The sequence below is a fragment of the Zeus faber genome (genome assembly GCF_960531495.2).
Source record: "Zeus faber genome assembly, chromosome: 22".
Taxonomy (NCBI): Eukaryota; Metazoa; Chordata; class Actinopteri; order Zeiformes; family Zeidae; genus Zeus; species Zeus faber.
Window position 1 is genome coordinate 19,469,901 of NC_137209.1, and position 26,277 is coordinate 19,496,177.

A 26,277-nucleotide genomic window follows, 5' to 3' on the forward strand; every position below is an offset into this window, starting at 1 on the left:
TGCCGACACCTGCTCACGCTTCTGGCTCTTGAACGGGGGCGTTTGTCCGGACCTGCAGCGGAACCCCCGGCGGCGGCAGCAGCAGCATTCCGACGGCTCGAACGCGACGGAGGCAAAACATCCGGGAGGACCGCGTCAAAAAAAATAATAAATCATTTTTAAAACGAGCGGCCGAGGGAGTGTGAAGGCGATGTTTGGCCGAGCTCAAACTAAAAACATGCAGACATGACTTAAAGGGACGTTGACGCCCGTTGAACCTCATCGCCCGCATTTTATAGTCCGAGTGTAATCCCAATAACACGCTTTTTTTTTTAGTTTTTTTTTTAAGATCGTCCCCCATTTGGGGGATTGAATTTGGGAAATTCCGCGAGGAACCTTCCTCGAAAACCTTCTGTTCCGTGTTTGTTAATTATTCAAGTAACGGCGTCTCATTTCCTTTTCTGTCAGAGACGCTTCATTTGCTCTATTTTGATTTTGAAATCACGTTTGAAAAGGTGATCGCATCATCGCTTCAAAACACGCTTTAAAACGACAAGTACAAAACACAGCAAATGAAGTAACTTCGGACATAGACCAGAAGATCATTTGAGGGTATATTTCACAGATTTGTCTGAGTTTCCCAAAACCCGAAAATAGAGACTAACTTACTTGACTTCCGTCAAAGTCATTCAATATTGTTGTATTTCATATCAGTCGACCCCGTTTGAAAAGGATGAGGGGCCGTCGCTTTAGCAAATACAAAACAAGCAGAAGTAGTTTCGGGAGACAGATGTATTTACGGCAGGTTTCTCACCTGACGTTTACAAAATCCTAAAACAGACATTAAGAACTCAAAAAAAAAATAATGTGAGTTACCATGAAAACAGCCAGAGGTAAACGGAAAACGGATCTAAAAACTCAATACGAGTTTGCTGGACAGTGGGAATATGTTTAATGGTCGAGACGCCACGGGCCCTGTCGAGAATTTCCTGTCGGACAAAATAAACCACTTTTTTTGTATTTTCCGCTCCCTCGACTCACGCCGACGCCCTTTGGAACGGCCCTTTCATGAAGCGACACGCTGGCAGAGTGAGGCGGCTTCGCGGCGGGGAAACGCACTTTTCATCCGCGGAGGCCATTTCATCTTGGCCGAGGCCGCCCGTCCATTTCAAGTGGCGCATGAGATCAGGGAAATCAATACTCCATACGCCGCGTGTCCCCCGGGCACCGTCCCCTTTTGGCCCCGTCGCTGCTCTTTGTGGCGGCCGACAGCCCCCAGAAGGCGGTCGACAGACGGGGGCCGCCTTCGAGACCGGGCTTAAAGTTCTGAAGTGGAGATCCCACCACGAGGTGAGACGACGACGCACCAAGGGAAGAATCCCAAAAAGCGACGAAAACCCTATGACTCCATGATTCAATGCCGGCCCTAAGCTTCCGGCGTAGAGGGGTCTTCCCCAAGTGAAGCGTCACCCAACGTCCCCCACCGAGACCCAAAGCACGACCACAGGACTTGCAGTTCAATCAAATCCATTTATAATACTGAATTCAACACCGACCCCCATTCAACCCTTAACGTCTGACGTGGAGATCCTCCCCAAGCGGAATGAATGCTAGACCATGATTTCCCCCCATGAGGGCGCAGATCACTTCACGATTGAATGTTCGACCCAATTCAACCTTACTTCTGGTCGCCCAACATCATCCCCCCAAGGGCTAAAGGGCGACCACACAAATTGCCGTCGGAAGGACTGACTTTATAATCCAACCCAAAAACCTCTGACCCTTCCCCCCTCGGCCAATGCGGCGTTGAGGTCAGATAGACTCCCGACGATACCGTCGCCGGAGGAAAGGACCCCAAAGAACCGAGCCGCAACCGAAAGCAGCTGCCACCGAACGGAACCACGTCGCAAACCAGACCCTCCCCGGAAGCGGCTCCGGCAAGGAGAGGGAATCCCAACGAGCCAGACAGACACCTCTGAACTGAACGATCCGTAATGGAGGTTCGGCCCAGTTCAAGCTCCCGGTCCAAGAGGAATCCCGGAGAACCAAAGCCAAGACGGCCGAAACCCATCACCGTTCCCCAAATCCATCTTAAACTTCGGAAGTCAAAACCCTTCCTGAGTGTCGAGGGAATCAGCTCCCACCGGGGAGAGGGATCCCCACGGGCTAAACCGAAGGGCGTCAAAGTCACTTTCGTTCCACCCTTTCCAGTTGACACGTTCCTGCAGATTTCGGGGCATTCCCCGCGAAGACGCGAGCAGCCACGGGGGCAACGTGGCGTTAAATCCTCCGCTGCGAGGTGTTCTGCCTCTCGCTTGCCACGGGAGTGTCTCCGAAGGGCGGGGGGGGAGGGGGACCCAAGACAGAAAAATTGGATGTAACTTTGGTTTTTGTGTGATTTCAGACTGTGCTTTAGCGATCAAATGTCTCCATCTATCAGAAGTTCGCCGCTGTAATTGAGTCTTTTGAATTCTTAAAATAGACCCTGAGAGAGAAACTGTCTTTTAGTGCTTTTTAGTTTGAGAAGGCCGCTTTTTGAACAGGCCACTTTGAAGTGGATTCAAGTTAAATCCACGGAGAGAAGAACACTAAATAGAACTCTGCGGAGGCTTTTCTACGGATGATGGAATCAAAAGTTTAATACTTCCAAAACGGATGGAGGCCAAAAAGGGAAAAAAAAATGCAAATCTAAGCTAATTCCAAAGCCAACGGTGGGAAAAACGGGATCCATTCACAGAATTTGCATTGCCCTTCAACTTATTTATTGATGTACTTAACATGGGAAAAAAAAAATCCAAAGTATTCCAAAAACACAAAGTAAAGAACATGTACATCTTTTTTTTTTTTTTTTTTCTTTTTTTTCCCCTCCAATACTCTAACTAAAAGGTAGATTTTCTATTTCAAAAAACGCTGTGAACCAAAGTCAGACTGTACATCTTTCAAATAAATCAACTAACCATTCTGACACCAATAACCAAAAAAAAAAAAGGAGGTAAAAATAAAACCCAAGGGAGCGTTTTTTCAAGCCGGGGGCCGTCCAACATAGCTGTAAAGTCTCCAATCAAAACTAAACCATCATTATTTGTTATTGTGTTAAGTGGAGGTCAGGCGTGAAAAAACGCGCCCCACCCCCCCTCCCCCCTCAAGAAAACCCCCCCCCAAAAAAACAAAACATACCTCACAGCAGCAAGTATCACAGCTCAATGTTTAAACTTTTACAAGAAGAAAACAATTGAAATAATAACAGATAACAGGAAAACGAAAGCAGCTGCAAAGATAAATATAATGCATAGGACACTGCTCGTTTCGGGGGAAGCGTGACTAAATGATCTGGGTTTTTTTTTTTTGTTTTTTTTTAAATCATAGAGCGGGATGCGGTGGGAATAATCTGGGTGCACCTAAAAAGGCTCGCGGAGCCTCCGTTTAGTTTGTTTGTTTTTTTTTTGGAGAAAAGCAATATAAGCAAGATCGTCGTCAACTTTCTGCTACGGTCATGGAGCTACTACGTCCGTCCGTCGTTTCCTCCCCGGAGTGAATAAAGCAATATACACGTTCTTTTTACGATTTTTAAAGACAGGTTATATGCATTACGTATATATGAGTTTGAACGGAAACAACAAAAAACAGTAAAACAACATAATCAAATATTTTCCAAAAACTGTGGTTTTATATCCATATTTTTTTTTAAACCACATAAATATATATATCTATAATGTTTATATATAAAAAATAAAAACGAAACGAAAAACCCAATAGTTTAAATATTCATACGAAGCAAGACTATCTACAGACCAAACAACCAACATATTTGATGCACTGTAATAAAGCGAAGTCCACTGGGACCAACAGAGTAGTTTCTCCAAAAACAAATGGAAACCCAAAAAGGCAACATCAGAAAAATTAAATACTTCACATACTTCCTTAAAGGGGGGGGGGGGGGGGGGGGGAGATGCACTTTTGCAATTAAGTCCCAAAAAGAAAATTTAACGAAAAAAACGAAGTACTCCAACATAAAAAGGACTTATTTACATAGCTCCACGCTCGGGAGTATTCTTATTCCGTTTAAACTAGTTCTTCGCCAGCTCGTCCACCGTTTCCTAATTCTCTCTCATACAAAGCAGGTAAAAACCCATTACTGGTCGATTATTCGAGACTAAAATTTCAGTCGAATGATGCCTTGAGCTCCTTCTGAAGGGAATTTACTTTTGAGGAAGAACTGATTTTATTTTTTTATTTTTTTAAACCCGCCCCCCGCCCCAAAATACTGTTTTACCTTTGAGATATGTAGCACGTTTTTTTGTATTTTTATTTTTTAAATTTAGCATGCACTTTTTGTGAATGAACCGTTTGTACTTTAGTTAGGTTTTTTTTGCCCATTTCCAAATTGAACACGGGAAATGCCGGTTGGTCTGACAACCAGGGAGGAGGAGGATGGGGGGGATGGATTCTCCACAAATGAAACCAGAATTCTAAATACAAAGATCTCAAAATGTATCTTTCTATTTGTTTTTTTTCTTTCCATTTTTTTTTTTTTTTTTTTTTTAACATCATAAATCTCTCCCAGAAATTTCAGCCCCTGCAAACTTTCCGGTAAAGTTCAAAAGCTCACAAGGTGTCTCGATATGAAGATATTTCTAAAGTATCCAAGTCAAAATATTTTTGCTCCAGGTCCAGTAAAAAGTTTCTCCAAATTTTATCTTTTTATAAAAATAGATGCTTTCTAAACCCACATCAAAGAGGTTCTTAGCTCTTTGGCAAGGTACTGCTTTAAGAATTTTTTTTTTGTCCTTTTCAACGGTTAATTTTTACAATAAGCAACATCATAGCAGCCAACCAAGTAACCAACTGATAGTACAACAAACAGAACCACTTACGAAACAATATCTCAAAACCATCCAAAGGAAATACTTTTGCTAACCACGCAAGGCTTAAAAAAAAAAAAAAAAAAAACGCACCTAAGGCCAAATCAGGACACAGAAAATTACAAAATGAAGAGGTCACCACACAAAGCCTCACAAGACTCATCGTTCCAAAGCAACGAAATGACGGAGGAAAAATAACGCGCAAGTAACATTTGAGAAGAAGGTCCATCCGTAGAGACAGCGAGCGAATGCAACGTCGCAGGCGGAAAGACCTGCCCTATTTTTTCTGTTTTTCAACATAAAGTATATCAAGTAGTTTCCAAAGCTTAAGCAACGAAAGGAAAAAATACAAAACAAAAAAAACCGAGGAAAGAAAATGCACATTGGACACTAAATATCATTTCCCCTTCGTAACACCCACTTACAAAGATTTTTTATTAATTTTTTTTAATAATGTAGAAAGTTTACGGTACGTCGGTTTACGTTTCCAATTTCCCCGTCTTCTTCACCCCATTCTTTGCAGTTTTCTAGGAACGATCGGGGGCGGGGGGGGGGGCGGCGCAGCTAGGCTTTGTGTGTTTTGTTGGTTTTGAACGACACCTGCAGGACGCGGTCGCCGAGCCGGTACCCGTTCAGGCTGGCGATGGCCACGGCCGCCTCGTCGTAGTTAGTCATGGTGACGAAACCAAATCCTTTGCACTTGCTGGTGTTGAAGTCACGGATGACCTTGACATTCGTGACGGCGCCAAACGGCCCGAACATCTGCCACAGGATGCTCTCGTCGGCGTCCGGCGCCAGGTTGTAGACGAAGATGCACCAGCCGGTGCCGGCGTGCCCCGGGATGTTGATGCCAGCCAGGCTGCTCACCCCGTCGATGGCCATGGGCGAGAACCTGCTGCACATACACAAAGACAACAAGGGTTCAAGGACGGGGACGAGGTTCCGCCCGCACCGGAGAGACAAGAACCGGGTGTAGTTCAAACCCCCCCCGCAGCCGAGGTTTGGCTCCAGTGCCGGGCTTGTCATGCGTTGACGGCATGCAGCGGATGGAAACCCAAATATTTCACGGCTACTTTCTGGTGGGACAGCAACGGAACGCTTTGCCTCGGCCAACCGGGAACGCCGCGCGCCGACGGAGAACGGCTTGTTTTGGGTCCGGAATGCAGACCGGACTGAAATCAGCGCCGAAATTCTAAAAATATATCCTGTCACCGCTGTTGGGAGCGAGAAAGCGGTTCAGCCCTCCAGCCCGGCAGGGCCTTCACGTGGAGGAGCTTCAGCCCGCGGACAGAGCTTTCAGCACGTCGACCACCGGGAGGGTCTGCACGTGGTGGATGGAAGCTCCCAGTATTCCGTCGTTTCGGCATCGGCAAGCCGCGCCGGGGCCAAGACGTCCGACGCCCGCCTCAACGGAGAACATTCCGGCAAAATCTTGCAAGTTCCGAAAGTTCTAAAATAATCGCCCAATATCAGGGGCGTAACTCTACAAACATCTACAGCAACGTGGCCGTTGTTGGGACAACGTCGCAGCATCGACGCGACGTCCGGCGTCCGTCTCCGCTCGGTCACCACACAACACGGCGTTAACCAGGCTGGCGTCACTACCACCGGCCTCCACTGTTTCATTTTTCTTTGCTGAGCTACGACCTTTCGGCCGCCGGGTTCCCACGCTCCTCCAGCTTGGACGGCCCCAAGTCGTTAGGTTTGACAGAACGGCGGTGGCTGCCAACTGGGGTGAAACCTGCAAATGTTTTTTTGTTGTTCTTGATCGAAATCCTGCATTTCAAAGGCTGAGCAGGAATCCACGCGGAAGGCGATGGTGAGCGGCAGAGAACGGGTCATTTCAGATTCGGGGGGGGCTTTGTCACTTCCTGCGGTTTTCTTTCTGCCTGGTTCGTCGATAGAAGCATTTGGAGGCCCGGCGGGAGGCCAGGAGCGCTGGGACGGCGCCGCACCCTCACGTGATCACTCAGTTGTTTGAGATCTTTCAAATCACTCGTGCAGTAGGACGTCACCGCCATCTTTTTCCCTCCTACCCCCCCCCCCCGGCAGTGTTCTTCACCAAGCGCACGGGTCACAGCGGGTGGCAAATACCCGACCGACCCGAGCAGGTGAATTTAGGTCAGACGCCGAGGATGGAAGTGGTTTCCGAAGGGAACGGCACACGGAAAGGAGGTCTAGACCAGACGGTTTGTTTTTGTTCGCCGTTTCACAATCTGACCAATTATATGCAACCTGGGTCCCCTCAGAGACGCTTAAATGCAGCAGCGTTACATTATGCATCAGATTATAAGCCGCTCGCATGTTAATGAATGAAAGCTCATTGGGGATGGGTTAGTTCCTTCACAAAAGTTTATTACACACATTTTATTTAGAAGCGGAATACTCGTCCAAACTGAGCAGCGTTAATGGTTTGAGCAAAGCCGCGAGGCCAAACTGAGAGCGCCGAAATAATAGACGTGCACAGTTTTACTGCATCTTGTATATGACACGTAGAACGTTTTTTGCGCTGTACCTGTCATGAAAAGTTTTACCCAAAGCTTAAAACAGCTGTAATTTCCTACAATATCCAAACTTGCAAGAAGTCACATATGTAAACCAACATCAAACGTACAAGCCTGTGCCAGGAATATAAGAAATGCATGGAATCCCGAGAAAATAAAACAAAAAAAAAAAAACACAATCCAAAGTGCATTGGAAGGCCATGAATTATTATAGCCAATGTCACTTGAGATTAGCTGCTCCAGTTGGCCTCACAGGGAACATCCACCATGACAGGTGTGCTCCCAGCATCAAGGAACCGGAGAAAGATTTGGCAACCGAGACGTCCTCCGACGAGTACGAGTTAAAGGAGGGAAGAGAAATCACAGGTCTACTGTTGCTCGCGACGGCCCTTTGAGTATTTTTATTTTTTTTCCAGGATTGAACTTCAGTGATGCTCGAGGAACGCACTCTATGAAACGGCGCTCGGAGATTCTTCTTTGGAAAAAATCTGACGCAACCGGGTTCGAAGCAGGACAAGGCTGTCCATATTAGATCAAGGTAAAAGGAGGTAAAGATTACAAAAATACACGGATGCAATTTAGTGCAAGAGTGTGTAAAAGCTTGTAAGACTCCACGGCATTTGTTATGGAAGACAATATTATTTTTATTTGGGACGTGACAACATCTCACAGGGAAAAATCAATAAAACATAGGGCTGCCCCCGACTAAAGATTTTCCTAGTCGACTATTAGTCAGGTTCAAGAAATTAGTCTACTAATCCTTGCACGTTAAATCTATGTTTTTGGGGCATGAGAAAATGGTTTGAGTTCCAAGGCTGAAAAATAATGTTATAACTAATATGGTTAACGCTACGCTGGATTACAGATAAATACAAAACCTAATAACCAGCCTTGAGAATAAAAAATTACATTTTCAAGCGCTGCGCACACAAAGCAAGCCTGTTACCTACACTGGTTAAACTTATTCAGCCCTTTCATTTTATTCACATACACATTCAAATGACTGACATCACCGGCACCGAAATGTGGAGTATGGGGTATCGTTTTCCGGGTGTCTGCGTCCCTTGTTAGGGGCCCCTCGTCGGAGCATTTCCCGGGGCCACGCTCTGACTCTGACTCGCTGCGTCTTCCCCATCACCGACCCCTGGGGCGCAGGGGGCACCTCCGGCCCGCATCCGCCCGGTCCGTCGGGGCATTTAAAATACAATTATTGAAGAACGTAATTAGCGGTTTGAAATGGCTCTCATAATACTAGCAATATTTTTTTGGACATTTAGACGAGTCAACTAGTCGAGAGTTGCTTTCACACGTGAACTCTGGATAATCAGGTCCGGACATTGTCCGGAGTCGCCCTTTCACACATGTACAACACAAGCGGAGGTTGTCAGTGTCAGACGCGTTTACAGCTACTGAAAATGCTTGGCTTGATTTAGATGACGGGCGGAGCCTGGGTGGAGCGTGCAGGAGTCAGGACGTGAGGCAATGACGCTGCGGAGTTTTGGCACATCCAAGATGACGGACGAGACTACCTACTTATCTTTTTTTGGCCTTATTACTCTATGAATTTGGACCATATCCGCAATATAAACAAAAATGTGGAAAGGAATATACAGGAAACGAAAGGAGTACAAAGCTGCTACTTATCAGTTACACCAACACAACTTATAACCAGCCCTTAAAATATACATTTATAGGCGCTGCCCGACACGCGCACATGAAGCGAGCCGCCTGTTAATTACCGGTAAACCACCACAAGCTGTAACTATTCTTCTGAATATGTCAGAACAACCAGCAATGACTTTTGTGAAGCTTGCTTTCAAATCAAAAGCTCTGTAGCATTTAATACACGGGTCCACCCCCGTAGGCTGTAAGGTTCATTTAGAGTAGTCACAGCTCCTGAATGGAGTTTTTCTTCCTGCGACCAATGGAAAACACAGTCGACTATTTGGGGGCGGCCCGAATAAAATGAAATGCATCCAAGTCTATTAGGTCCAGGTAAAGAAAGAAAGCAACTCAGGAATGAGGGAATCCCAGTGGAAGTACATCGCACAAGCCACTGCGGAGGTAAAACGTGACTCGTCTGTGGCCTCTCTGCTGCCAGAATGAATCAACCTCAGGCCCGGCCAAGCCTCCCATCCCTGAGCCCCCCGCCCTCAAAACATCCACCACCAACAGGCCAGAAACGCCAGAACCCTCCCGGCAACATGCACAACGTATCTGGGCGTACAGGTTGGCTCGTGTTTTCTCTACAACTAATATTTTTGCATTGATGACCATCAGACTTGTGGTCCATATGCACCTTCTAAATGTCATTCACTTTCGTTCAGAGGAAGGAACTGAAGCTTAGGGGAAGAGGCCACATTTTCTGAAGCAATTTAAATAATCATTCAATATTCTCTGGAGATTAATTAAAAAGACTAGGCTAGAAACCCAGAATAAAATGATATTAAGTTACCTTTTGACACCATATGCCATGTTCAGCAGATTGTCCAACCTTAAAGAGAAAACAAATCATGAATTTAGGCATTTTGCTTGTACGTAAACAAAAAACTGATGATGCTTTGAGACGGTGGGATTTTTGTGTGATTATTTTTCGTGTCATTTTAACACTCATTCCATTGACATTTTTAGGCCAAGTTTCATAACGTGAGCATTACATCCATATGGTCCTGAATCAGTAGATTTCATTCAGGACGCATACAGAGAAATGCAGCTACTAAATGATTCAATTCTCCAACATGTGCAAACTTAAAACATAAATCACACCCACTGTCCACCATTAAAATAAAGAACGACTATAGTTTGGCACGAGTCATGATGTTGCCGAAATGAATCAGGTGACCTGGTCCATCCTCTGGTGACTCACTCACTATATATAGTCACTTTGACCCCAGGATCGCACCACATGCACAAGGCAGAAAGGAAACTGCTCGGCCATTACAAAAAAAAAAACACCTCTGCTAAACACCACTTGGTCACATCAGGTTGCTTTGTAAGATAGAGCGATTTGTTTAGGAATCAAAGTAGAAGATTAGTTTAGGCTAACCCTGCAAAGTCTGAAGAGAATCAATCAAGACAACGGTGCGTTTTCCATGGAAATTACAGCATTAGCCAAAATAGCAGTTACCACTAGGGGTGGGCGATATGGCAAAAATATATCACGATCCACATTCTTATCACAATTATTTTTCAGGTTATTTTCTAAGACAACTCAACAGTACAACCAAACTAATTTCCCCATTTAGAAAAATACAGCCCTATAAGGTAACAAAACCTAAAAGAATAACAGGATTTTTATGCCAAAGTACCTTTTTGGTGGGGTTAAAAAAAAAAAAAAAAAAAAGGCTCTGGCTCGAGCTGCGAGCTCTGCCTTAAATAGCACGCCCCCGTGCCCACATGTGAATTATGGGAGTATTGCTGTTGTGCTGAGTTCTGCCTGCCCGCCGAGAACAGCATGCACCTGGCGGGAGCAGGCACAGCTAAAGCACAAACTACGAGCACGCGCTCCCGAGCGTGCAGCATCAGTTCTCCGCGGGCAGGCAGAACTCGGCACAACACTGGCACATATTTTCTCCGTTGCCTGGCCGCGTTCCCTGTTTCTCCAAACAAAACAAATAAATAGTGTGCTTTATATTATATAAAAAAACATTATTTCCGTATACTAATTGAACAAAACACAAAGCCCCATCTAAATAACCAGCCAGCGGCACAATGGCATGGCACCTCCACCCCGGTTTGTGTATTCACCTTGGTGATTTTCTGCCACTGACCTGCCGAATCAGCAGCCTCTGTGTTACAGTACCTCTTGATTTGCAAATCACAGACTAGCAAATAATGTGATTTAAGAGTCACTGGAGAGAACAACATTGGATGCGTGTACAGTATGAGCCATAGAACTACAACTGACAGAATGTGCACCGTAGCACCAAACTAACAATCTCTCTGTAAAGGCAGATCCTGGAGACATTTTAATTGTTCAGGATCTGATATCGTACACCCCTTAGTTACCAGATCACATTTGTAGTGTAGGTAAATAGACACTTATTTAAACATCTAAAAATGTGAGCCATCATCAGGAAGATGGTCTGGGGCACTGGCCTGAATGGGCTAAAAGGCGATTTGATGCCGGTCAGTGTCTTTGTAATATCCTCATTAAGAACAATATTTTCCTGACAGAACACCTATCAAAAACGTACTTGAAAAGTACTTTCTGACAGATGCCGCAATAAAAAGGACAATGTCTTCATTGGTTGGCTTGGGACAAATTAACGATTGGTTTCAATTCAATCGCAGGTTTTCTGGATCTGACATCTCGCGGCAATTAGCTGAACTGCATTTTAGAGCGCTGCAGCAGTGGTTTCCACTTGGTATTAACTAGAAAAATCCTAGGATAATACTATTGAACAGCCCCAGACTGCTTAATGAGTATTTTGGTGGAGCCCCCTCTCACCTGAAGCGCTGTGCCTGCTGTGCAAGGGGTCCCGGGTATCTCCGGTTGGGCGACTGGTAGAGCTGGGAGAGCAGGGCTTGGCTGGTCTTCTGACTGGGGTTGTTGGCGAACTTCACCGTGATGGGTTCGGTGGCGCCCGGCGGCTTCTGGCAGTTCAGGCCCTTGATGGCCTCCTCGGCTTCGATCCGCCGGTCGAACCGGATAAAGCCCACACCTCTGGAGATGCCTGAGGGCAGAAACATGGAAAGCGTGTTACGGCCAGAGCCACCTTGCCGCCACAGACATCGCTCGTGTTTACAAATTGGGGATCTGGACCACGCCCAATATTAAAGTGCATGGGCGCATTCGGCTTTTAGAAAGGCAGCTCGGATCACTTTGCAGTTGCAGCAGCTTTATTAGAATCTGTTTTTTCAGAGAAACAGCCTACTAACATTCCAAATTTTAACAATTTCCTAGCTATACAGAGCCATAGCAGCAACCACACTGCCACTCAGCCATTGTGTTTTAACCCAAATCCTCCTGTGCATAATTGCATTTGGCATATTCGCCTATTTTTGTTCTCCCTTTAATCAGACTGTAAAGCTTGTTTTATGCTCATTGTCTGAACAGCAATGCACCAATTCTAACGACAACTTCCAGATATTCCTATTCTAATAAATGGCATAAACGCAGCGTAAAAAGGGAGTGTGGTTCCTACAAAAGACAGTACTTTCACTACAGAGAGCAATAACTGTTTATTTGAAAAAACTAAACGAGAAATGATCTGCCAAACGCGCAGCAGAGCTACCAGTGGATTCCTCTGTCACTGGTGGTCTTTTTATTAAAAAATAAAAACCAAAACATGAGATTTCAAAATTGCCCATGGCAGCGGTTGCCAAACGGAAGTATTTGCCTGTATTTTTGTCTGAGAGAATTTGGGATGGCAAGGGGAAGGAGGGGAGTAGCTTGTCTGAAACGACTCGTGAGAAATCCTCCATTAGTATTTCATAAGATTTCCATTAGCGTGTGGCAGTTGGGAAATTGAGATTATAACTGTTGTCAATGTGTTTTATTTCTTGCCCTGAGAACCGGCGCCCGCCGCGGAACCTCGGCGAGTGGAGGAGGAAGGTAAACACAGACGGAGGGAAGGGAGAAAAGGAATTACCTTGTGTCCTGCTTCTTTGCAGCCATTTGGTATTCTATTCATCTATGCATATTCCATTCATCTATGCATATTTATGAACACCTCCAGTGGAAAATTATTTTTTTGGCAGACCACATACTGCCACCTTTGATGTATTCCTGCTCGAGATATCTGCAGCATCTTTTCAGAGAGACGGTGAATGAAGAAATGGAATGATGGAAGGATGGGGGGGTCAACTGGTGGGTCTCTGTCCAAAATGGGGTCACGGGGGCCATTTCAAGCGGTCAGCATAGTAATTATTACTACATAATTGCCTGATAGGTTGGAGTTAAAAAAATAAATAAATCAATCACAATTGTTGCTTAAAATTGTTACGATTCTGAAATGACGTACTTCTATCCAAATTTGCGAGGGAGGTTTGAGCTAATGTTGAAAATGCTGAATATTTATATATATATATATATATATATATATATCTCGTTAGATAATACAATTACTCACTGACAAATCACAGTGCACAGAGTATAAGGAAAAAGCCACCATTCTATGTTTACTTTTTTTGAAGAATGCTGACGAAAAGCTTGTTTGATAAGGACACATCAAATTGCATGATGGCACCATTCAAGGCTATGACAACATTGAGGGTGATGAGCTGAACCAAAGTACCTTTTTGCTGCGTTTTAGTTCAGTGAATTAAAGTTTACATCTTCAATTTTGCAAAGTCGGATTTTGACATGTATCCCTCAAATTAAATAAAGTTTTAAGATGTTTTTCTTTAAAGATAAACTATTAATTGAACATGCAGAAAACGTGCTTTGTGATAAATATAGTTAAAGATTTGAAATGACCTACAGTATATCAGGATGGAAGATTTTGCCCATATCGCACAGCCCTAAGTCTAAACTATATTTTAATGTTTCAATATTCTTTGCTTTTCTTCCCAAGGAGGCATAACAAACAATGAGGGCAATTCAATTGTAAAACTGCAATTATTCGTCGGACTGGTTTTGACAAAGACTTCACTAGATAATGGGGAAAATGTCCTAGTATACATCCAAGTGATTTGGTGGTTTATTTCTTATCTTTTCTGATGTCATCATCACATAATGCCAGTGTTTTATTACTCCCCTGATAATACAGCAAATTAGGTTGCTGCTGTTTCAATAGCTTTTGATTAACACTGATAACACGGTATTAATCCCTGTGGGGAATTTCCACGTGTCACCGCAGTAGAAAACAGCGAGAGTCAAAGGAGGGATTGGACTAAAATGAAAACATAAATAACAATGAATTAGGGATGTTAACAATTAATCAACTATCGATTTATTGCTAATAAGTATTTAATCGAGAAGATTCTGTCTTGTCGATAAGAACTGAACAATGTGCGGTCTTGTTGCAGTCGTATCAACCGGAGTTTCTGGGGCGCAGGGCGTTTTGAGAATAAGAAAAAAAACAAACAAAAAAAAAAAAACACCCAGCCAGGAAGTAGTAGTGGTTCTCACTGGAACGACAGGAGGCAGTTAAGCGAAAAAAGAAAAAGCCCAGTGGAGCAGGAAGTAGTAGTAGTTCTCACTGGAACGACAGGAGGCAGTTAAGGGAAAAAGGAAAAAGCCCAGTGGAGCAGGAAGTAGTAGTAGAAGTAGAAGTAGAATGAGGCTTCTGGAAGAACGACAAACAAACAAGGCTGCGCATAGCAAAGAGCTTCTCGATGCCCCGGACACTGTTTATTGTTGCTCAACAACTAATGCTGCGTTCAGATGGAACATGACAGACGTGAACAGGATGACGGCACGGGGGAGGAAAAAAACCCAGATGGAGAGAGGTATGACGGAAAAACAATACAAACGATATGTTGCCATGGTGATGAATCCAATATAATAAACTAAATTATATGTGTTTCTTGTCGTTCAAAGTATTTAAGTAATGTTTATAAATTGTATTCGCTTCTCGATGTCCCTATCAGCACCAGACTCGATCTGCTACCCAACATCCGGCTCATTCCGGTCGGAGGACGGCAAAAAGTTAAAATATTTAACTCGTGCAAAGATGGGTCGTGAATATTCCTGTATGCGCGACCCAGCTCAGCATGTCTTGCCGAGAACGTCACCATTTTGGAATGAAACTAGAAGCACTCCTCACGCCAAGTCACAAAATCTCAGGTGTGCAACATTGTGTAGGTCACCATACGCCACCCACTGACGACGTCATTAGCTTTTATGTCATCAGTTAATCGACAATTGTAAAGGTTAACAACTATTGTTTATGGAACTTCCTTTAAATTTGCATTCCTACAATGAATAAATCAATACAATTTAATTAAAATAATGTGTGTACACTATCAGTAAAATTAACATGGAGTAGCACTAGGTTATCTAGTGAGTTCAATGCGGGCAGATGGTAGTTACGCTAAAGTACAGTAGAATAGTACAAGTACATCTCATAAAATTAGAATATCATGAAAAAATTCAATATTTTGTCACATTTCAGAAAGTGAAACCCATATATTATATAGATTCATTACAGTGAAATATTTCAAGCCTTTATTTCTTGAAATTAAATGATTGTGGCTATAGATAATGAACCCAAAATTTAGTGTCTCAGAAAATTAGAATATTACATAAGCTCAATAAAAAAAAAAAAGGATATTTTGAACAGAAATGTCAGGCGTCTGAAAAGTATGTTCATTTCTATGCACTCAATATTTGGTTGGGCCTCCTTTTTCATGAATTACTGCATCAATGCGGCGTGGCATGGAGGCCATCAGCCTGTGGCACTGCTCAGGTGTAATGGAAGCCCCGGTTGCTTTGATAGCAGCCTTCAGGTCATCTGCGTTGTTGGGTCTGGTGTCTCATCTTCCTCTTGACAATACCCCATAGATTCTCTATGGGGTTCAGATCAGGCGAGTTTGCTGGCCATTCAAGCACAGTATCACCATGGTCATTGAACCAGCTTTTGGTACCTTGGGCAGTGTGGGCAGATGCCAAGTCCTGCTGGAAAATGAAATGAGCATCTCCATAAAGCTTGTCAGCAGAAGGAAGCATGAATTTCTCTAAACTTTCCCGGTAGGTGGCTGTGTTGACTGTGGACTTCAGAAAACACAGTGGACCAACACCAGCAGATGACATGGCAGCCCAAATCATCACTGACTGGAAACTTCACACTGGACTTCAAGCAAAGTGGATTCTGTGCCTCCCCACTTTTCCTCCTGACTCTGGGACCTTGATTTCCAAATGACATGCAAATTTTACTTTTATCTGAAAAGAGGACTTTGGACTGAGCAACAGTCCAGTTCTTTTTCTCCACAGCCCAGGTAAGATGCTTCTGACGTTGTCTCTGGTTCAGGAGGGGCTTGACACGAGGAATGCCACATTTGTAGCCCGTGCCTAGGATTCGTCTGTGCGTAGTGGCTCTTGCTGCGCTGACTCCGGCCTCAGTCCACTCCTTGTGAAGCTCCCCCAAATTCTTGAATGGATTTTGCTTGACAATTCTCTCAAGGCTGCGGTTATCCCTTTTGCTGGTGCACCTTTTCCGACCACACTTTTTCCTTCCACCCAACTTTCTATGAATATGCTTGGATACAGCGCTCTGTGAACAAGCAGCTTGTTTAGCAATGACCTTTTGTGGCTTACCCTCCTTGTGGAGAATGTCAATGACTCTTCTGGACATCTGTCAAGTCAGCAGTCTTTCCCCATGACGGTGTAGCCGACTGACCCAGACTGAGAGACCATTTAAAGGCCCATAAACCTTTGCAGGTGTTTTGAGTTCATTAGCTCATGAAGGTGTGACACCATGACTTTCCAATATTGTACTTTTTCACAATATTCAAATTTTCTGAGACTTAATTTTGGGTTGTCATTATCTATAGCCACAATCATCAAAATTTCAAGAAATAAAGGCTTGAAATATTTAGCTCTACAGGTAACGAATCTATATAATATATGGGTTTCACTTTCTGAAATGAGTGACAAAATATTGAACTTTTTCATGATATTCTAATTTTATGAGATGTACCTGTATATACTATATAGTGACACTGGACCATTCAGCAACATTTAAACCACCTGCCTAATATTGTGTCGGTCACCCTGTGCTCCCAAAACAGCTTTGACCTATTGAGGCATGGACTCCACAAGACCTGTGTCCTGTGGTACCTGCCGCCGCCATCAGGGAATACTGTTGCCATGAAGGGGTGTACCTGGTTCTGAAACAATGTTATGTAGGTGGAACGTGTCAAGGTAACAGCCACATGAATGCCAGGACCCAAGGTTTCCCAGCAGAACATTGCCCAGAGCATCACATTGCCTGCGCCAGTTTGCCTTCTTCCCATCATGCATCCTGGTTCAATCTCTTCCCCAGGTAAACGACGCACACGGCCGTCCACAGGATGTAGAAGAAAACGCGTTCAGACCAGGTCACCACCTTCTGTTGCTCCATGGTCCAGTTCTGACACTCATGTGCCCATTGTAGGTGCTTACAGGGGTCAGAATGGGCTGATGGCTTTTCCTTCTTCCAACACGTCAACTTCAAGAACTGACTGTTCACCTGCTGCCTAATATATCCCAACCCTTGAAAGGTGCCACCAGAACAAGATGAGCAATGTTATTCACTTCACCTGTCAGTGGTTTTAATGTTGTGGCTGATCGGTGTATATAGAAGCAGTGTAGCAATAATGCGCAATTGGCAGAAGCATTACATTGATACAGCAAGAGGAATAGAAATATTCATTGTTATAATCGAATTGGTATTATTAGTCCAACCACGAACAATACAATTTTGTTCAAGTTGATATACATTGACCAGTTCCATATTCTAGTATAGTAGTTGGTGCACACAATTATTTATACCCTATATATCCATAACAATAATTTATCTTGTGCATAGTATCGCATTTTCTATATATTGGCTATTTGTTTGTTTGTTTTTTTAACTTCACTTATAAAATCTCTCAAGTTTTTTTTTTTTTTTTTTTTTTAATGCCAACAGTCGAGTGAAACGCACCCAAATGCGTGAGGTATGCAATGGGCAAAAGCATTCCAGAGTGGCATTACAGTGATAGAAGCAGCAGCAATAAAAATATGGATAGAAAGTACTAATGGTAATAGAAAAGGTATTATCAGTAGAACCACCTATACCCTTGTGTTCAAGTTCATGTACATCGACCATGTCCATATGCAAAGTTTAGTGTATACAAGTAGTATATATTATAATGTCCACAGTCCAGGCGGTAATCCAGAGTGTTTTTTGCCCCTTATTTGACTTTTGTTTTTGAAACTGTGATATACAGACAGCTCGTTTAGTGAAATTATTTGAAATGTTTGACTCCTAAAATGGCGTTAGGGTCATGTATCTCACCGGTGACTTGGTCGACCAGGATGCGTGAGGTAATGATGCGTCCGTACTGGGAGAAGAGCTGCTCCAGCTCCTTCTGGGTCATGGTCTTTGGCAAACCGCTTACATACAAGTTAGCGTCTCTGATCGAGGCTGAGCTCGGACGCGCGTAGGATACCTGAAAGAAAGAGTGAGAGATTGTCCAGATATTTACACTCACTCAATTTCAGCAGAACTCTCACAAGATGGAACCAGAAAATCTGAAATAGCTGGGAGTCTGTTTGTGTGGCCTATTTTGGTGGAAGGCAGAAATGTGCCTTGTAATGAGTTCAAGTCCAATTAAAAAGCTGTGAACTCTGGGATTAACAAGTCAAATTTGTCCTCCCCCTCTCCTAAAATGAAAAAAGATTGGTTGGCGACCATGTTTTATCATTACGAACAAAAGATAAAATAAATCATTTCAATAAAGATAGAAGCAGCACTGAATGAAACAAGTCAATTCTCATCTGATGCCTTCACGATAAAAGTCAAATACTCTCAAGGCAATTTACCTTCAACTTCAGGTCTAATCTTACACAAGGCAAATTTGTACTGTGGCCATATACATATATACAAACAAAAACACACTTATCTAAAAACACATGCGTACATAATCACATACATACATATGTGAACATACACACAAACAAACACAAACACACAAACATAAGGACAAACACATACATAAACATTTTCATATGCACCTGTATAGATACAAATACATACACAACGCAGAGAAATGCAAGTTTCCTAGTTTCTTGAAATGTCCTCAAATCAATGTTGTACAAACAAGGCCACACTGTGTGTGTGCGCTCTGGAGTTTTTGCCGGAGGCGTCCATTTTCTAGGACAGATTTTGTACATACTGCACTGTGCACACAAACAGGCTGGCTGCTGGTTGGTATTGACAACATTTATCCAAATATGTTGAGTTAGTGGAAGGGGAGGCTCTGGAAGCCCAAATAAACATCTGCAGCTTAGTCATAACTCGAGGTTTGAGTGATGGAGAATGGAGGCGGACCCCAACAGTGGTTCAGCGGGTTGTTTGTTTGGATCGATACGTCATTACATCCCTGAGTAGTCAGGACTCCATTTTACCGCCTTATGGCGTTCTACAGAGAGCCAAAGCGACAATATACACAATATTTTACATTTGTAAAGTGATGGGCCATATAAATGGTGACAACATCCAGAAGAAAAACTTCGGAAACAAGCGATATGTTTTAGGGAACAAAACGAAAATAAAAATGTCATTGTTCCAGAACAGAAACATTACTTAATTACTTAAATCTGTTTCTGGTTAATAACAAAACATTTATCATTTCCACCTAATATTTTATAAAAAAAAAACAAAAAAAAGTCTTCACATTGCCAAATATTTCATTTTTGAGTAACTATTTTACTGCCGTGCTTCTAAAATGTCTGCTTACTTTTTAGCTTAGTACGCTTTGTAGTATATTATACAAATTATTTGAAGGTGAAACATTTCATTTGGCTATTTCAATTTAGAAATAAACAAATCCAAGCATGTGCCATTTACCTATACTGAGGCATCTCATAGAAATGTGTCAGCTAGTTGCATGAATGTAAAATAAATAAATAGTTCACCGGTTTTTCTTTTGTTGTAACCAGTTCAGAAATGTTTCGTTGGGGGAGGAGGAATGCGAGAACAGAAGCGCTAAAAACACCAGTCACTGCTGAAAATATAACCATGCAAATGTGTCACGATAGTTTCAAGACATATCAATATCAAAGTTTCTTTGAGGTTGAAAAAAAAAAGGTATAAAATAAAATTGCCTTCATGATATAGTTACGTTCAAGAACATCACAGTTAAACAGGGAAAGTGAAATTACTCAAAGTAATTATTTCTAATTATGTCTAATGTAATGGGTTCTAATAAACAAACACATTCAGAATAAACCTCATGGTAATGATTCATATCGAAAGTAAGCACATACTTTTGGGCGAAGGCTATTTAACGACTTTTGAGCCGAAACAAACAAAGACATTTTAGGACCCCGTTTCATTAATAGGATTTACCATAATGGTGCTGAAAACGTTTACTTCACTACATTTCGGGGCAACCATGTCTACAAAAAAAATTTGTATTTATATCAATAGTATATCATATTGTATTACTTTTTGGCATATTATATACACAGCTATATCTTGGTACTGGACATGACTACTAGTATTATGACTAAAATTAAATCGTACTATTTGATTTTAATAATTTAAGTGCATTTAAAAACCAGCACTTACCAAAACTTTTCACTTGGGTAGAAATGTCAATGTGGTACTTCCAGAATTCATTAAGGTCCAGGGGTATTGTTACCTTTACTTAAGTAAAAGGTGTGAGTTGGCACTCCTTTAGCCACTGCCAAAAGATAATTGCATTTTATCTGAATGAATCTTGAGTTTAAATGTTCATCCTTCAAAGTCTTCCAAAGTACTATAAATGTCCGTAGAGAGTACAAAGTAATCCTTCCCAATCCCTGCGGCTGCAGGTTCTGTCCATTATCAAGCCGCAGCAGAACGGTCGCATTTAATTACGCTGTTGCATCTGGTGCGTCTCTATAGCCTCCTCAGATGGATTGTACCATTATCAGTCACTCACTTGAATTAAAATCTCCAATTTGGCCCTCGATGTCGGGTCGATGAGGCCCCCATTCGGTCGGCAAACGTCTCCAGAAACTATCGCCCCGCTGACAGAAGGGCAGAGGAGATCGCCAAAGTGCAAGCGTTCCCAACTTTCCCCATTTATCTGCCTCCCTCCATCTACAATCCATCCACCTCATTTGACGCTAAAAGAGGTTTACTTGCCCTTCTGACAGAGCAGCTGAAGACCTTGAGGAAATGCAAAGGCATCAAACACTTATAATTGTTAACCATGTACAGAAATATCTAACTAGAATTATATTATACCCAATAATACTTGCATCCTTACTGCCACTAAGTCCCTCCCATAGCCAATATTGGTAATGTATCGGTTGCATGGAGCACATTCTGTATTTTTCGTTTGTTTTTAGACGGTTAAACATTGTTTTGTTTTTTTAGGCCACATATCCGTTTGAAATACAACTCCGCTTGTCGACTAACCATGACAAATGCCCTTGTTCGTGAAAATGTACTTTGCCAAATAAACAGATTGTGAAAGAAAATCATATAAATACATAAAAAAAATCATCGTGTTGCAGTCTCGAAACAGTGAGCAGGAAGGTGTAAAAGTGCTATTTGTTTGACTCGCGCTAATAAAAATAGTACCAATAAACAATTACAAGAAACAAAGCAATGAAGCTGGCAAACCAGAGACATTCCAGCTGAGATATTTAAATCAATGAATGGCCTTTGAATACATTTCTGTCCAGAGACATTTCCCCTCCAGCTCTCAGTGCTATATAGATTATACATCACCCTAATGCCCCATAAGGGCTCTGTGGAAAAATACAACTTCACCGGTGTTTCTCCTTCCACGGCCTTTAACCCCCTCAATTCCCAGTGTGTATAAAATGTCAACGCAATCAAGAGTCATATTGTCGGCCGTCTCCTAAATAATATTGTAACTTAATAATTCCACCCAGGAGTGAATACTGAGTGGGCTCCTGGGTGTGTTTATCAGGTTACAAAAATTTGCGTTCATTCAAGTTTGACTGTTTAATGGCCCTTGCGGCCTGATCTTTGGAAAACAGACCAAGAGGAATTTCAAGTCATAAAGACTCAGTTTAAAGAATAGGATTTACCAAAATGACACTGAAGACATTGTTGGGTTTGAAAACACCAGCAAAGTGTGAAAGGAGATTTTATTTTTTAAGAACAGCCAGACTACTAATTTCGCACAAATTAGTCAAGACTTTCTAAATATATGGATAAACCGGAAAAAAAAAGTTCATGTTTAAATAAGACTGTTTAATGACCTTTAAGGCCTGATATTTGTAAAAACTGAATTGAACGACATCTCCAGACTTAAAAAGTACCTGCAGACACCTTTAAGTAACATTACCAGCGACATACTGTATTTTGAGAAAGCTTTGAATAGTTGTAACACTAAACATACATATTTTCTGAACAATGGCACCCTCTAAGTAGTTATTTTCCACCAGCCACAGGCTGCACCATATGAACTAAATGGGTTTCTCCAGCGGTTTCTACACCCAGAGCCCTGCACTGCCTGATGAATGCTAATGGCCACTGCTGCCTCCAACATGCTACCATAGAAACCGTTCTGCTCTGGTTGAGGCCGGGGCAATGCGGCTCTGTGCCCAGATTAACAATAGGGCTGCCTCGTCTCTACTGCCTTAAAATCAGGTCTGGACTGGTCCTAATGCTGGAGTCTGTATGCCCTCTGGAACTGGTTCTAATGCTGGAGTCTAACCCCTCTGGAACTGGTCCTAATGCTGGAGTCTGACCACCGAAGACTAGACTGGTCCTGATACTGGAGTCTCTAACCCCTCCGGAACTGGTCCTGATGCTGGAGTCTCTAACCCCTCCGGAACTGGTCCTGATGCTGGAGTCTAACCCCTCCGGAACTGGTCCTGATGCTGGAGTCTAACCCCTCCGGAACTGGTCCTGATGCTGGAGTCTCTAACCCCTCCGGAACTGGTCCTGATGCTGGAGTCTCTAACCCCTCCGGAACTGGTCCTGATGCTGGAGTCTCTAACCCCTCCGGAACTGGTCCTGATGCTGGAGTCTCTAACCCCTCCGGAACTGGTCCTGATGCTGGAGTCTCTAACCCCTCCGGAACTGGTCCTGATGCTGGAGTCTCTAACCCCTCCGGAACTGGTCCTGATGCTGGAGTCTCTAACCCCTCCGGAACTGGTCCTGATGCTGGAGTCTCTAACCCCTCCGGAACTGGTCCTGATGCTGGAGTCTGACCACCGACGACTGGACTGGTCCTGATACTGGAGTCTCTAACCCCTCCGGAACAGTTTCTGATGCTTGAGTCTAACCCCTCCGGAACAGTTTCTGATGCTTGAGTCTAACCCCTCCGGAACAGTTTCTGATGCTGGAGTCTAACCCCTCCGGAACTGGTCCTGATGCTGGAGTCTAACCCCTCCGGAACTGGTCCTGATGCTGGAGTCTAACCCCTCCGGAACTGGTCCTGATGCTGGAGTCTAACCCCTCCGGAACTGGTCCTGATGCTGGAGTCTAACCCCTCCGGAACTGGTCCTGATGCTGGAGTCTAACCCCTCCGGAACTGGTCCTGATGCTGGAGTCTAACCCCTCCGGAACTGGTCCTGATGCTGGAGTCTAACCCCTCCGGAACTGGTCCTGATGCTGGAGTCTAACCCCTCTGGAACTGGTCCTGATGCTGGAGTCTCTAACCCCTCTGGAACTGGTCCTGATGCTGGAGTCTCTAACCCCTCCGGAACTGGTCCTGATGCTGGAGTCTCTAACCCCTCCGGAACTGGTCCTGATGCTGGAGTCTAACCCCTCCGGAACTGGTCCTGATGCTGGAGTCTAACCCCTCCGGAACTGGTCCTGATGCTGGAGTCTCTAACCCCTCCGGAACTGGTCCTGATGCTGGAGTCTCTAACCCCTCCGGAACTGGTCCTGATGCTGGAGTCTGACCACCGAAGACTGGACTGGTCCTGATACTGGGGTCTCTAACCCCTCCGGAACTGGTCCTAATGGTGGCGCCTCTAACCACCCAAAACTGGACCTCATCCTGGAGTCTGGGCTCCTCTAACCAGATTAACAATAGGTCTGCCTCGTCCGCTGCCTCAAAGCTAGATTTTATTTTTTCACCTCAAGAGTCTCCTTTGCCCGACTTGGGCTTCAATTCAAATTTAGCTTCTCGTTGATTGGTCATAATATCTACATTACAAATGATAAGTATCTTATGAAAGCACCCAAACATCCCAAAATTTTGTCAAATTATCGCAATTGAGGTATTTGGTCAGTAGTCATTAGGTGAATTATTAACTTAACCACAAGAAAACAGGGTAAGCATTTAGGAAGTCCTACCTTGATTGTTTTGGTCTGAAGTCTCAGGCCGTTTAAGGTGTTTATGGCTTTTTCTGCGTCCTTGGGGTCCACGTAATTCACAAATCCATAACCTAGACTTTGTCCTGCAACAACAAGCACAATCAATAAGTCAAAATGCAATTCTGTGAGAGTACAACACAGACACTAATTGTACAGCACCACCCAAAAAAAAAAAAAAAGTGTTCAAGGTGGACAATCAGTACAGTGTATCTACAAGTAACTTAAGACAAAATCACAATACTAATACTATATCATAATCATAATACCCCCAACAAAAAGTAAAGAAGCTGGACAAGCAGCATGTGTGTTTTATACAGAAGAGCTCAGTGTTTCCTTCTTTGAAATTAAAGAATTAAACTTACAATAATTACACAGCATCAACCCCCATCCCCTCCATAACATTTAGAAAGCTGGACAAGCAGTAAGTGTAGTGTACACAAAGACAAACGTGTGTTAAATTATCAACGTAGAGCAATTCCTCTGGTTTCATACCACCGCATGAGTTCCCCCACGCAGTTTTCCTTCCAACAAATAAATAATGAAGTACAATGGGACTGACGCACAGCCTTTATGTGCACAGAGCCAAATTCCGTTTCCTCCACCCACACCAGACAAATTTCTCCACCGGTCAAGTTCAGCAGCAACAAGAAACTGGAGAAGATTATAAAAATAAAAAATACCACAGAGCAAATCTCACGTAGGAAGTGAAACCCTCTGCTAAGAAGACAATATTTGGGTGTTCTTATCGTTTCATTTCTTTGTTGTGGCTGAAAAACATCAGCACGGTGTCGAGGTAAAAAAACTCAAAAGAATCTCCCGTCTTTAATGTCCTTCAGCGATCGCCAATGGACGTGACAGATTATTTAATTTTTTTATCCCAAGGAAAAATCCTGTCAAGCATTGAAACTGTTTAAGTGCAGTTTACCGTGATCATAGTCCAGTTACCATGTGTTTTTCTTTAATATAAACTATTAATTGAATATACAATAAACGTGCTATATCGCAATATATATGTCGTTACTGAGATATGAAATGACCTATATCAGGATACATGATTTTGGCCATATCGCACGGTTCAATGCTCATTGTGTAAAAGTGTTAATGTATTAATGGGCTGTTCTACGCGGGCGTACCTCCATCGCCCCTTCCCAATAGAATTATCTATCTGCTCACAATACAATTCTATATCAATGACATTCTATCGATTTTGTAGATAATGAGAATTTGCCATTTCCAACTGTTCGGTTTACCATCTGACATGCATCACAAAGGAATGGAAATATTTCAGTACTGGCGAGGATGTCAATTTGATGCCTATACAATAATTCACAATGCCGATGAGATGGCTCATGGTACGATTCTATATCCACATACTATCATTTTATACATAATGTGGCTGCCAAATTTTCAGTTTCACTATCTGACATGCATTTCAAATGAATGGAAATATTTCGGTATTGGGCAAGGTCTGACTATTCGATTCATACAAAAGGGTCATGATTTGAGTCAATCCAAATCAATGCAATTGTACACGATTCTATAAATTGTTCATCGTATAGAAATTTTATACATAATCCGAATTTGCCACTTCCAGCTTCTCAGTTATACCATTTGATGTGCATTACAAATTCATTTAAATAAGAGGCAGGATCTCACAATTTCATTCAATCCAATATGGATCCAAATGACAATCATTTCAGAAATTGAAACAATAGAACTGGATCGTATCTGAGTACTGATTTTGTTTTTTCTAATAACCAATCCAAGTTTCAAAAATAAAGTGATCGGGATCTACAAATTCTCTAGCCCCGAACTTTTGGGCTGGTGTTCTTTGATACTCTACAGCTTCTGCAGCCCAAGTAAAAAATAAACTGAATGTTGTGAGAAAAAAAAAAAAAATCAATTATCAACAGGTTCCTCTAAAATCCACCCCATTCCCCCCCAAAAAGCAACACAATGGCTTCTCCCAATATTGGTACAGGAGGCAAGTTAAGAACGGATGAATTA

General features: G+C 43.0%; 1 protein-coding gene across 8 annotated transcripts in view; it reads right to left on the bottom strand.

The window, feature by feature from the left end:
• Nucleotides 1-5,405: 5,405 nt before the first annotated feature.
• Nucleotides 5,406-26,277, bottom strand: part of elavl2 (ELAV like neuron-specific RNA binding protein 2) — a gene marked incomplete at both ends in the record, with an annotated part of 31,040 nt that continues 10,168 nt past the window's right edge. For 2 of the 8 annotated variants that reach the window (XM_080023467.1, XM_080023461.1), the window contains 5 exons: nucleotides 5,406-5,736; nucleotides 9,801-9,839; nucleotides 11,796-12,021; nucleotides 18,271-18,424; nucleotides 24,250-24,353. In XM_080023467.1, coding sequence (XP_079879593.1) covers nucleotides 5,406-5,736; nucleotides 9,801-9,839; nucleotides 11,796-12,021; nucleotides 18,271-18,424; nucleotides 24,250-24,353 — 854 coding nt within the window. Of the gene's footprint in view, nucleotides 5,860-9,800; nucleotides 9,840-11,795; nucleotides 12,022-18,261; nucleotides 18,425-24,249; nucleotides 24,354-26,277 lie in introns of all 8 variants that reach the window. The other 6 variants (XM_080023463.1, XM_080023460.1, XM_080023466.1 and 3 more) reach the window with 5 other exon arrangements.